Source organism: Elephantulus edwardii, unplaced genomic scaffold (genome assembly GCF_000299155.1).
Source record: "Elephantulus edwardii isolate Elephantulus edwardi_28Jun2011 unplaced genomic scaffold, EleEdw1.0 scaffold00102, whole genome shotgun sequence".
In the NCBI taxonomy this organism is placed as follows: Eukaryota; Metazoa; Chordata; class Mammalia; order Macroscelidea; family Macroscelididae; genus Elephantulus; species Elephantulus edwardii.
The window spans coordinates 9315713-9329951 of NW_006399852.1; the positions used below are offsets into that span (position 1 = coordinate 9315713).

The 14239-nt window shown below is 40.7% G+C and overlaps 1 protein-coding gene across 1 annotated transcript in view; it reads right to left on the minus strand.

Annotated features, from left to right (window-relative positions):
- ZC2HC1B (zinc finger, C2HC-type containing 1B) overlaps positions 1 to 14239 on the minus strand; it is a 96292-nt gene that overhangs the window by 32653 nt on the left and 49400 nt on the right. The window contains exon 4 of the mRNA XM_006891680.1: positions 1175 to 1314. Within this exon, the coding sequence (XP_006891742.1) occupies positions 1175 to 1314 (140 nt within the window). The remainder of the gene's footprint in view (positions 1 to 1174; positions 1315 to 14239) is intronic.

Below are 14239 nucleotides of genomic sequence, written 5' to 3' on the forward strand. Positions count from 1 at the left end.
TGGAGAGCAAGCCAAGCACGGCAAGGGGAGGGCAAACAACACGGAGGATTATTTGTTCTGGGCCCTCAATTTTCCAGGTTCAGGACAGCTCTCTGACCAAGTCTTTTTCCACGTCCCTGAACTAGTTCAGCCAAAGCCCTTTAGGATGTGAGCTGTCACCTCACCATCCCATTCTGCTGCTCTCTCACGTGCTCGATGTGGTATGTGCAACGTCCTCCCTGAATCCTAACTCAAACTGCTGAGCCCATTTTGGTTTTATTAGGGGAAAATATTTGCTCCCTTTAAAATTGTTGCCTTCCATAAACGCCAGTCTTCCTTCTCCTACGCTCCTGGATAAGCCCACCACCGCCCTTTCCCACTGGCATTGTTTCCAAGTTAGCCTCCTTCTCTGGCTTGCAAACCCTTGATTATCCAGTCCCTATAGAGAAGAAAGTCAATAACTGTGTAATGTGTGTGGAGAAAGAGCTCAGAGTCTATATTCTGTGGGGTCCACTCCATTAGACACTGGCGTGAACAGAAATCCCAACGTGTTACATAATCTTGTAGTGTTCAGGCCAACTGAATCTTTTCTTGCTGTCTGAGCCATCTCTGTGTTTTTATGTTGGACTGTAAGTTATGTCCCGGGGTTGGCCTCTGACGTGTATGCAGCTGTTTGCTGCCTCCAGTCCCATATATGTTTATAGACCCGTGGCCTCCCTGTCAGGTTCTCATTTTACCTGTTTGTACCATTTCTAACAGCTGCTTTCATTCATCCATTTAGCCCTTTAAAATGTTGGTTCTGTGGCTTTAAATCAAAGGCTGAAGACCCTTTGTTCTATAGGACCCAACACATAAGCTAATAGGATGTCTTTGTGACACTTCACCCCACTCTGTCTAGGGTCACCATTCTTTTCTAGTGGTTGATAACTATTTATCTAGAGCTGATAACCACCATTGGGCAGAGTTGTATAGTCAAGTCTCTATGTTAAGATGCTTCAAGCACTTGAAAATTACCTTTTTTCTACACTAGAAAGTGCTGTCAGCTGCAAAGCATCTTCTCAAAGCAGCAGACCTCATGGGAATGAGTTACGTAGCTAAGGTCTCAGCCAAAATTCTTAGAGGGTCCCTGGCAAATCCAGCCTGCTTGCTCCAGGCATGAAGGGCACAGGGACCACCACTGCGGAAAGATATTTACCTGGGCTTTTGCTGCCAACTTGGCTGCTGTCTGGGCTGGATTGAAGACTCGGTGAGAAGATTGATCCTTGCAGAAATTAATATGACGTGTGGCTGCAGTTTCATTAAATCTTCTCATGCAGTATGGGCATTGAATATAATCTAATTGTAAAGGTAACAACAAAAGACAAGGAATGCTTTTAAAAAATCACCATGAAATGGACAATATGTAATAAATGGGATAGAAACTCTGTTTTAGTATGGAATAACAAGATCCCAAGATTTGGTCTAAAATCTATTTCAGATGGGGTAGTATGTAAGGGCTCAAATATGGGACATAACAGGGAAAATTGGGTTCCCTCTACACTCAATGATGCTGTTGAAGCAGAATATGCTGTACCATGGACTGCCAGAAGAAAGAACTGGGAAAACCTCAGAGAGTATCTGCCTTAGAAGAGTGAGTGGTAATACTTCGTTTCATGTACTTTGGACATGTCATCAGAAAAGACCAGCGAAGGATATGATGCTTGGTAAAGTGGAAGGTGAGCAAATAAAAAACTCTCCATCAGATGGATTAACACAGTGGCTGTAACAACATACATATAGAGCAACCGTTGTGAGGGTAGTACAAGACAGGGCAATGGGTTTATTTTTGTTGTTGTTGTTGTTGTTGTTGTACATGGAATTGATATGAGTTGGAATTTACTTGACGGCACTTAAAAAAACAACAATATGTACCCAGTTCAGTTCATGAGAATGTTTGCAAATGCTGACACGGTACCTCTTTCAGAACAGAGATTTAATTGTATTCCCAGAACTTCCTAATTCAATGCAATAGTGAGCTCTCCTGTAAAAGGTATCATCCCTGGAAGATATAAATGGCTTCTGTGCTTGGATGTTAATGAAAAAATTGGATATTTGCATCCACCTAAAGCTCGTACTTCTACTTCTGAAAAACCAACCACTGAAAATGCGTCGGAGCACGGTTCTATCCTGACACACATGAGGTTGTTCTGAGAATTGACAAAACAGCGAGTTGGTTTGCTGCTGTTTGTAAAAAGAAAGTGCTTTTAGAATCCCAGAAAGTTATCATCGAAAGTTCAAAAAGGCACAGAGGATTCAAAAGCTCAGGTTGTGGCACTGGGTGGAACAGAAGGTCACACAGGAGTTACGAGCTACAGAGAGAGGTTATTTCACAATGTGAGCTTAGAGGATGGAGTTTGAAGCCAATGTCACTGGCAGAGATACATCGCCTCTGCAGCAGCTGGATGTTTTCACTTAACTACTCAGTGAGGAGACAAATAATACACTCAGGAAGGAGGTTAGGAAAGGGAAGAAAGGTGGGGGTCAAAGAAGAGAAACGGAAAAGTGGGATCGATGGGGCGATAGGAAAGTGGTTCCAGAAACAGCTTCAGCTTCCAGGGATCCAACGTCCCAGGTGGCTCTGCTGGCAGCCAGGACCTGAGCAGCTCTGTGTAATATCCACTTTCCTCAAGTTGCCTTTCATTTGCAATTACCAAACATAATTCAACTGGCCAGTGAGGGAAATGGGAAGGGAGAAGGATCCAAGGACTTCTTAGAACCTGGAGCTCCAGCAAAGCCAGGTTGGAGTCTGTCCCTCTCCAGCAAGCAAAGGTTTCTTTTTGTTTTGTTTTGTTTGTTTGTTTTCCTTTTGTCTTATCAGTCTCAGCTGTGTTGGAGTCCTGCCCCAGTCATGGAGACCCCATGCACATCCCAAAAGAATCATGCCCCATCGGGTAAAAGCCCTGTGCCTGGTGTTTCACAGGGAAGACAGCTAGGCCTTTCTTTTAAGAGGCTTCTAGGTAAACGTGAACCTCCAACCCGTCAGTTCTTTTTACTTTTTCAGAGCGCAGGCATCTTTTCTTGATTTCTCTATATGTCATAAGCAACTCAATCAGATATTTATTCAAATTATATATTATTATTGCTTGGAATAATTAATAAACATTGTGTTTCATACATGTATATTGTATTTTGTACAATCATTCATAATTTACAGAATTACTATTGATCTACGCCTAGTTACCTTCTCTTATCAAATCCACACTGAACCTTTGCTATTCCTTTACCCCTTCATCTGCCCACTAAACTCTGCTGTCTCAGTGATTTCTCACTGTCCCTTTTGCCACTTTATGTTCCCTTAACCCTTCCTCTTTTGAACATTTGTACACAATTTACTCAGTTTCCCTTCTATTTTTCATAATAAAGTTCTTATTCAGTATTTGTCCTTATGAACCTGAGTTAGTTCACTGAGCATAATGCTCTCTAGACTCTCCCATATTGTATAATATTTTACAAACTTGCTGTTCCTTACTGCTGCATAGTGTGCTATTGTGGGAATGTACCACAATTTCTCCATCTACTTATTTGCTGATGGGCGTTTGGGCTGTTTCCGTTTTCTTTCTATTATGAATACACTGCTATAAACATATTATTGTTGTTATGTGCCCTTGAGTTGCCTGCAACTCATAGTGTGACCCTACGCACAACAGCTCTGAACTCTGTCTTATCTTGGGCCAGTCTTACTGTCTTTAACACACCTGCCCCATTGTCCCAGTCACTGTGCCAATCCATTTCATCTGGGGTCTTCCTCTCCTGAGCTGTCCCTCTACTTTTCCAAGCATGATGTCCTTCTCCAAGAAGGTCCCTCCTGGCCACATGCCCAATGTATGTGAGACAGAGCTTCAAAATCCTTGTGTCCAGAGAGCAAGCTGACTTCATATTCTCCAAGACAGACCAGTTTGTTCTCTTGGCAGTTCATAGTTATGTTCAACACTCTTCTCAGCACCACAACTCAAAGGCACGTGTCTCAGTTCTGATTTCCTTGACATACATTCCTAGCAGTGGAATAGCTGGGTCATATGGGATTTCTATGTTCAGCTTTTTGAGAAAACATCAGACTATGAGAAAACATCAGACTACCTTCCACAGTGGTTGGACCATTTTACAATCCCACTAGCAGTGCATGAGAGTTCCAATCTCTCTGCATTCTCTCCAACATTTATGGCTTGCTGTCTTTTGACTCTTTGCTACTGCTACTGGGATGGAGAGGGTACCTCACTGTGGTTTTGAATTTTTCAGTTCTTACTTGTATGTTTGATCAATTTCAGACTGCAAAAGTTGATGGGAATCTGAAGAAAAGAGGCAGGGGAGGAACTCTGGTGGCCTAGAGGCAAGAAGCTATGCTGCAATCCCAAAGGCACACAAGTTTGAATCCACCAGATGCTCTGCTGGAGAAGGAGGGACAATCTCCTCCTGTGCCAGTAGGATCTGATTTGATGATACACAAGAAGAAAAAAGGGGGGGGAAGTTGATTGAAATCCTCAATTTCTTCATTCTTTATTTTAGAGGATAGTGTGTATATTTGGATAATAATTGCATAAACCAGTCTTCCTTGTAGGCATGTAGATAATATCCTATCACACATGACAACTCTGTACTTCAGGATAGATCCTGAAATGTTCTTTTTTACTATGACTACAGCACCATTCCTCTTCAATTTCTCATTCCTAGAATAATGATGTGAATGTCTGGTTCAAAATGGCCAATACCAGTCCATCTCTAATACCTAGGAAGAGAGCTCTGTGGCCTAGTGGGTAAGGGGTGGACCTGCCAACCTAAAGGCAAGTGGCTGGAATCCAGCAGCTGCTCTGAGGGATAAAGATGGGCAGTCTCCTCGTGTGTGATTTATAGCCTCTGAAAACACACTGGCAGGTCAGCTATGAATTGGTTCGGACTTGATGGCAATGAACAACCAACAATAATTGCCTAGGTTATCGACCTTTATGTACATGTTATTTTTAACAACTTCCAATTTTCCCTGATTCCTACTTCTTTCATATATTCCATGTTCCAGTTATTATTCGATGTTTGCAGCTGCTATTCTTCAGCTTTTAGTGCCTTCCAATCTGAAGAGTTCATCTACCAGCACTATGTCCAACATTCCTCTGATCTTCATAAGGTTTGGTTTTTTTTAATGCCCACTATTTCCTAAACAACATGCCTCTGGAAACTCTAGGAACTTTGATAAATGGTGGTAGTTATAGAAATGTTTCAGGCCTTTTGTTCATAGGGTTGCTATGAGACGTGCTCGACTTGACGGCAATCAACAACAACAACAAATCCAAACTTCTCTAAGTAATAAAGAACACTGTCAATTTAAAGATTAAGGTGTTCCTGATGTAAGCAATGGCATTTTCAATTGCTTTGAATGTAGGTTTAAGTTGGACAATAAATAAGGATGACAGAAGAATAGATGCCTTTGATATATGGTGTTGGAAAAGATTATTCAATATCCCACAGACTATCCACAGAACAAACAAGTCTTTGTTGGTGGAAGTGCAAACAGGGTGCTCCTTAAAGAAAGGATGAAGAAGCTTTGTCTCACATGCTTTGAACATGTTTTTTCAGGTGAGGTCAGACCTTGGAAAAAGATAGCATGCTAGGAAAGGAGAAAGGTCAGCAAAAGAGAGTGAGACCTTCAACAAAATGGATTAACACAATAACTATAACAAAAGACTTGAGCCTGTCAAAGATAGTGAAGGGAGTGCATGGTAGATAAGGTTTATATCAGTTGAATTACGTATGATTACTATGAGTTGTGGTCGAGTAGATGGCACCTAACAACAACAACATGATGAATTATTATTAACTTTGTTAAACTTCAGAGATCTGGCAACTATGAGAAAATTGATCTTGTATTAAAATAGAAGAAGGCCACATCAGATCACGAAATGGAGAAGAACTCTATCACAACATAACTGTCAAAGCATATCTTTACATAACTGATAAGACACCGAGAACCATGACCCGGGCAAGTCAACACAGAACCTCAACCCACATCACAAGTATTACTCAAACTTTGGAGTTTAGCATTGGCTACTGCCAGATACACATTGTAAATGCAAAACACATTCAGATAGTAGATCTGTTGGGTGGATTTATTTTTTAAAAACTATTTTGGAGATTATGAAATGTTGGATAATGAGCTGGTTAATAAGTGAGAAACAATGTATAGTCAAAACAACTGCATGTCTGGATGGATATATGCAGCGATGTTTTCAGTCAAGAGCATTTTTATTTTTATTGTTGTGTACCTTTGAATCAAATCTGACGGGCACAGGAGAAGATTGCTCCTCCTTCTTTAGCAGAGCATCTGACGGATTTGAACCACGTACCTTTGGGATTGCAGCAAAGCTTCTTGCCATTAGGCCAGTCAAGAGCTTTTTGTAAGTAAATTTTTTTAAGCAATTTGGCGAGTGCTCTATTTGAATAAATCATTTAAGTACAATAAATATGCAAAAGATATAAAATGTAAGCACTTAACAATTAGCTAGCTAGTCTGAGTCTTTAGTTTAGACTCTTTTAAGGAGAAGGTACTCATTAACTCAATATTTATTTAACATATATTTTGTACCACCAGACCCACACCAAAATCCATGGCCATTGAGTTGGCTTCTCTAGTGAAGCTGTAAATCTTTACAGAACACTACCCATCTTTCTCCCACAGAGTACTAATGGTTTTGGCGGATCCAAACCACTGAACTTTTACATTAGTAGCCTAATGTGCTATGCACTGAGCCACATGGGCTCCTTTCCAAATAAAGGGCATTGCTGTCTCCCTGGAGATACAATAGTCTCTTCAATTACAGAGTAATCCAACAAGCACAGAAACAAACAAGTTCACATGTTCACATGGTATTAAATGCCTCAGGAAAAAACCAATCAGATTGTTACTGGGAAGGGATAAAGGGCCTGGCTGTGGAGTTGGACTGATGGGTTTTGATTTCTAACTCTTTGCAGGCTCTCTATATGAACTTGATCCTCCATGAATGAACTCGATCAAGCTTCTTACCCTAAAAAGCTTCCATATTCCATCTGTTGTTGTTGTTGAGTGCTGCTGGGTTGGTCCCAACTCATAGTGACCCTACATGAAACAGAACAAACCCCCTCTCCCCTGTGTCATTCCCAGTCATTTCCCTTAGAGTTCCCTCTTCCAGCTGCTCTGTTTATCTCATTGAGGATCTTCCTCTTTTTCACCGACTCTCTGCTTTACTTAGCATCGTATCCTTGTCTAGTGATGATAACATGTGCAAAGTACCAGAGAGAAAGTCTCACCACCATTCTTTCAAAGGATCATCTGACTGTGTTTCTCTGAAGATAGATTTGTTCATTCTTCAGGCTGTTCATAGTATAGTCACTATTCTTCACCAACACCAGAATGCAAATACATCAATTCTTTTTAGGGCTATTCATTAGATTTATTTCATTAGAAATAAATGAATTCATATTCATTGGATTCATTAGGTTCATGAAGAGGTTGTTCATTGCTTAACTTTTGCAAACATACAAAGTGATGGAAAAATATCATGGTTTGGGTCTGGTGTATCTGAGATGCCTTTGCTCTTTGACACTTAATTAGGCCTTTTGTGACCAATTTGCCCAACACAATAGGTCAGGTGATTTCTTACATGGCGCTTCCTCAACCATTGATTATGGATCCAAGTAAAACAAAATCTTTGACAACCTCCTCATTACTTGACCAGTAAACCAGTTCCTATCATCAGAGCCAATGTGACTAAAGTATCACTCCATAGTATTTTCATTGAGAGCTTTTTTGAAAGTAGGTCACCATGAATGAAGCATAATAATAATAAAAAGTAGGTCACACAGACTTTCCTCTGGGGCACCTCTGAGTATATTTTAACCCACAACCTTTCAGTTAATTGTTGCTGTTGTTGTTATGTGCCTTCAAGTCAACTGTGACTGATAGCAACCCTATGCACAACAGCTCTCAACTTTGCTCTATCCTGAGGCAATCTCACTGTCTTCGACACGCTTTCCCCCATTACACAGTTACTGTGTCAATCTATCTCATCTAGGGTCTTCCTCTCCTGTGCTGTTCCTCCACCTTTCCAAGCATGATGTCCTTCTCCCTTCCAAGCATGATGCCCTTCTCCAAAGACTGATCCCTCCTGGCAACATGCCCAAAGTATGTGAGATAGAGTTTCAATATCATTGGCTTCCAGGCACAACTTGGTTTCATCCTCTCTAGGACACACCTGATTATTCTCTTGGTAGTCTGTGGTACATTCAATACTCTTCTCCAGCACTACCAATCAAAGGCATCAATTCTTCTTTTGTCATACTTAGTCATTGTCCAGCTCTCTGACACATGACAAGTAATTGCAAGGACCATAGTCTGAATTGCACTTTAGTCTCTAGACTGACATCATTGCTCTTCAGCACTCTGGAGAGGACCCTGACAGCAGACTTTCCCATTGAAACTCATCTTTTGATTTCCTGACTGTTGATGCCAGGAGTGTTGAACCAAGTAAGCTGAAGTTGTTAACAATCTCAATCTCCTCTCCGTCTATTATGGTGCTGCTCACTGGCCCAGTTGTAAGAATTTTTTGTTTGTTTGATGTTCAGCTTCAATCCATATTGAAGACTGTAGTCCTTAACCTCCTTCAGCAAAGACTTTAGGTCTTCAGTTTTGGCAAGCAAGGTTGTATCATCTGCTTAATACAAATTGTTGGTGAGTCTTCCTCCAATCTTGATGCCACATTCCTCCTCAAAAAATACAGCCTCCTGAATTATCTTTTCTGCGTATACTTTGAAAAGTTATGGAGGCAGGACACATCCCTGATGCACTTCTTTCCTGATTTTGAACCATGCACTGTTTCCTTACTTTCAGCCAAGATCCATCTGACATTGACAATAATGTCCCTAGTGCTAGAGCCTCTTTTAAACACAGCTTGTATTTCTGGAAGTTCTTTGCGGGTCTTCATTCATTAGTGGTCAAGGGCTCAAGCTTGTTCTTGAGATGGTTTTTAAATTCAGGTGGAATAGACTCAAAAGAAAATTTTGGTTCTTTTGCACTTGTTTTAATTTGCTTTAGTTTGAACTTGCATATGAGTAGTTGATCTGTTACACAATCAGCACCTGGCCTAGTTGGCACAGTTGATATTGAGCTTCTCCAGAAATTCTTTCCACAGACGTAATAAATCTTATTCCTATGTAGTCCATCAGGTGAGGTCTATGTATATATACGGTTGTTGTTTGTGCTTCTTATAAAAGGTGTTTGCCATAAATAAATCATTGATTGCACTCAATTCTTTCATTCTATCTCCAGCCTCATTTTGATCACCAAGTTCGTATTTTCCGACTACTGATCCTCCTTCCTTGTTCCCAACTTTTGCATTTCAGTCACCGATTATTATTATTATTAATGAATCTTGGAGCCTAAATATTTTAGCATTGCAATATAGGTCTTTGTTAAGTCCAAGATAATGCACCTAGGGCTTATATTGAACATATTACAAAAATGTTAGTTATTACTGGGAATCAAAACCAAAAAAGCACACAAAAATTTAAGAAGAAATAAACACTAACTCTTGTGAGGAGCTTACTTAAGGAAAAATAATAATAGCCCCTCCAAAAATCCAAAAAAACAAGTCCAGAAAATGTGTGTTCCCGATAGTATACCAGAGAAAAGGTAAGAGAGAATGTGTCAAGATCATCATGAACACATTTAATACACTAGAAAATAATCTAGAACTTGGTCTTGCCTTGGTGGTTATTTCTTCATTTTAAAGAGTTGGAAAGTCAAGTCTTATATCAGAACTGCTGTTACCAGAGACCCTATTCCTGTTAGGCAAAGGCTAGTTTGCTTTCTGACACATTCGTTCATCCATTCAAAATCACACTATGATGTGATTACACTGTAACACACTATGCAGATAAGCAATTAGAAGTGTATTTCCAAAAAAAAAAAAAGAAGTGTATTTCCTTGAGGTGACTCCAACAAAACCTCTAAGATGACTTCAAACTCAATTCTGTCAATTGCTTCCGACTCATAGCAAACCCTCCATTGAGTTTCTGAGGCTGTAATTCTTTTACAGGAGGACACTGTCCATCCTTCCCCTAGAGAGAAACCAATGGATTTAAACCACTGACCTTTAAGTCAGCAGTGTAGCATGCAACACCGTGTGCTACCAGAGCTTCTCTGAGATGACCAGAGGCCTAGCACTCAGAGATGGCGGGAGGATTCGGCAAAGAAACAATTGGCCTTGTCTGGGATAAGCTGTGAGAAATAAGTGCAAGGACCACTGGGAGTCCAAGTGTTAGGTGCCAAAGACTTAAGTATGACTCATAGTGACCCTATAAACAACAGACCTGAATACTGCCCTATCCTGTGTCATTCTCATCATCTCTGATACACTTGAGCCCATCGCTGCAGTCACAGTGCCCATCTACCTCACTGAAGTCTTCTTCTCTTTCTTTGACCTTCCCAAGCATTGTGTCCTTCTCGAAGGATTAACTTCTTCTAGCAATATGTCCAAAGTATGTGAGACAGAGCTTTATCATACTTGCCTCCAAGGAGCACTCTGGCTGCATATTTTACTGCTTGTTCCTTTGGCAGTCCATGGGCTACTCAGTACTTCTCCAAGATTACAACTAAAAGGTACCAATTCTTCTTCTGTCACCTTATTCATTGTCCAGTTCTCAGATGCCTAGCAAATAATTGAAAAGACCATGGCCTGAATCAGGCACGCCTTATTCTTCAAACTGACATCACTGCTCTTTAGTATTTTGGAGTGGTCCCTGAGAGCAGACTTGCCCATGGAAGTATGTCTCCTGATCTCCTGACTGCTGGTACCAAGGGTGTTGAATGTGGATCCTGCAAAAGGAATTTGCATACTCAGTGCCTGATTATGTTTATTTTCAACTGGAAATGAGAAAAAAAAAATATCTTCCCGCAGCAGTAATCTAACTGTAGCCTAGCTGGACTATACGTTTTGCCTCATTTCTATGTGTGTTTGCCTTATCAATGATAATTACATACTACCTATTACAACAAATAAAAATTATAAAACACTCTCAAACTCACAGCCATGTAGTTAGTTCCAACTCCTAGCCACTCTGTATCATGTTTCTGAGGTGGTAAATCCTTATAGTAGGAAACTTACTATCTTTCTCCAGAGGAGAGACTGGTGGATTCCAAGTGCCAGAGATGCTCAGCCTTTGGGTTAGCCCCGTAACCTGATACAGTCTGTGAGTGATTCTAAAAATCTGACTGCAAATGGATTCTTCACGTTGTTGTTGTTACATGTTGTTGAGTCACTTGCGACTTATAGCGACCCTTTTACAACAGCCCTAAACCCTGCTCTGTCTCTTGCCAACCTTATTGTCTCTGACACACCCATCCCCACTACCCTAGTAACAGAATCAATCCATCTCAACTAGGGTCTCTCTCCCCTGCACAGGATTCTTCATGCTTATCTTTTTCTCTTTTGAATAGCATCTGTTGTTGTAGCTATGTATAGTCGAGTCAGCACTGACTCACACCTGACTTTCCAGTGAGTTTTCAGAGGAGTAAACTGCATGAGAGGACATTGCCCACCTTTCTCCTGCAGAGCAACTGGTAGATTTGAGCCTTTTGGTGGGCAGCACAAGCCCTTGTCCTTAAGCCACCAGAGCTCCCAATTCCAAATGGATTCTTATGAGGAACATTGAGAAGGTGACGTGATATTATAGAAGATGAAACTGGAGAACAAGTATTTTAAAAGGCAAGGATTATGTTGAGTACCTACAACTAAACCAGCAAGATCTTATAAAAAGTCAAAGTAGAAAAACAAGCATCACTTTAAAAGACAAGTTTTCCATTGAGTACTTCTAACGAAGCAGTCCTTTGAGATGATGACAGAATGTCTGAGGCCTCACAGAATAATCCCAAATATAAATATTCTATAGCACTGCCCCATAAACTGTGCAATATCCTGGAAATTTGAATCATCTGAAGATTTAAGTCAGGAAGACTTAGAATAAACATAAATTGTTCTTGGGGAAAATGGAAATGACTTTTACAAACTCGTACAAAGAAGGACATATTACACTTAACTAACTAAGCCCACTCTTGTGGGGAGTTTCACCTCATAGAAACCCCTCCCATCAGATGTCCGACTCTGTTAATCTTGATAGGATGGACTGCCAAACTTTCTCCTGAGGAGCAGCTGGTGGATTCAAACCACTGATTTTCAAAGCGCCAACTTTTCAGTTATGAGCTCGATGTATTATTCACTACACTGTGCTGCAATCCCAAAGCCAAGTGGTTCAAATCCACCACCTGCTCCACAGGAGAAAGATGGGAAATCTCCTGAGCAATTTACTGCCTCTGAAAACCCAATGGAGGATCAACTATGGGTAGTCTCTGACTCAAAGCCATGTAACAACAACAGCATGCTAACACAGCTCTTGGTATAACTAATTCTGGATGTTATGCTTTCTAATACCTAAACTTGGAAACATGGGGCTTTTAGAAGATGCTCATACAAGGTGCTCAGTTTAAATTCACCAGATGATCTGCAGGAAAAGGAGGAACAATCTCCTCTTGTACCAGACAGATCCAATTTCACAGCACATGCACAACACACGCCACACCCCCCCACCCCACCCCCCACACAAGAAGATGCTTGTACAAGAGAAAGAGTAATGATAAAGATATGTGATTGTACATAATGACTTTGGTTTGGGGCATAAAAATATAATAAGGGCCTGGGAAGGAATCTAATTTTAAGATTCTATTTTAGCATCAAAATACAAAGAAAAATAAAGATTGTCATTTGTAAGGCCTTTCAAAAAAGAATGATTTTTATAAAAAATAAACAATTATCCCCACATTTTTAACCCAACAAGAAAATGAGAGAAATACACAGAGTAGGAAAATTTACATGATTGCACTTACTCAACAAAAGAACCATCAGATAACCATCAACCCAGTAGCTTGTGCTCTTAAAATGAAGATACTGCTTTCTGAAGCTTGCTGAAGTGCAATTCTTCTGCACTCATGTGGTGTCATGACTTTCCTAGCCACCCACTTAGACTTTCACCACCTGACTGGGTGGGAACTTGAAATAAGGCATATATAAATGAATTATTATGGAATTGGCAAGTTTTTCTCAATCCACCACATTTACATTGAGCAAATTGAATAGCAATGATGAGAATTTCACTATTAGCAAGGAAAAGGAACAGAGAATGCAGCGCACGTCCTTCAGGGTCAGAGGTTCCTGTGCTGGTCAGACTGATATCTACAGGAGAGCAATAGCAACCTCAGCAGAGAACCAGAGACTGACGTAAGACAGAGTTGATTGGGACAGCAGCTCCACACCAGCCAGGGAGGGACCTTGGCCCAAGCTTACTGGAGGACTGAGGGGAGATGTCATCACTAGTAGGAATGAGAGCTTTGTAGCACTGACATAAGCTGTGAGGGTGAAGGTCAAAGGATCTGGAAATGGAGCTGTCCCGACTGAGATGTTGTGCTCTTTTGCTAACCTGAATTGTAACCTCTTAATTTCCCTAATAAACCACATGACCATGACGACAGTTCTGAGAGATCTTGTGGCCACTACAATGGATTTCAGGTACAGTAGCAGAGCAGTATGACTGGTGTTAGAATTAGTAGGGGTAGGTACAGAGTTTAGAGGCATGTCTGATCTGGGAATTGGTTTGTACTGTGGATGTCACGGTTGGGGACTGTTCCCTATTGTGAAGTTAAGAGAACTCATATTCTGTTGCCTCAATTCCATTTATAATTTACTGAATGCTTGAAAACAATATATTCTATTTATTTATTGATTGATTTATTGATTTATTTTTTACAGAGGTTTTGGATTTCCATTCATTCATTGTCGCAATTTTCTCCCTGCCCATCCCTCCCCATCAGCTAGCTTCCCCCTCCAAAGAGAGGGGAAAAAAAAAGAAAAAAAATTCCTTCATTAGTATACAATTCCCACGTCCCTTTCCCCCACCCCCACCCCGAGTACACTTCTCTGTGCAACCTTAATTCTGGATTCTTGTGCTAAACATAACACTCAATCATATATCACTCCTAATCTGTTCTTTCCCTCATCTGTTTCAATACAATATACATAATTTATCCAGTTTTTTCTGTCATACCCCCACCCTGATATCAGACCCATTCTACAACAGTGGCACCATGCAGTATTTGTCCCTTTGTGACTGAGATATTTCACTCAGCATAATGTCATCCAGGGTCACCCAC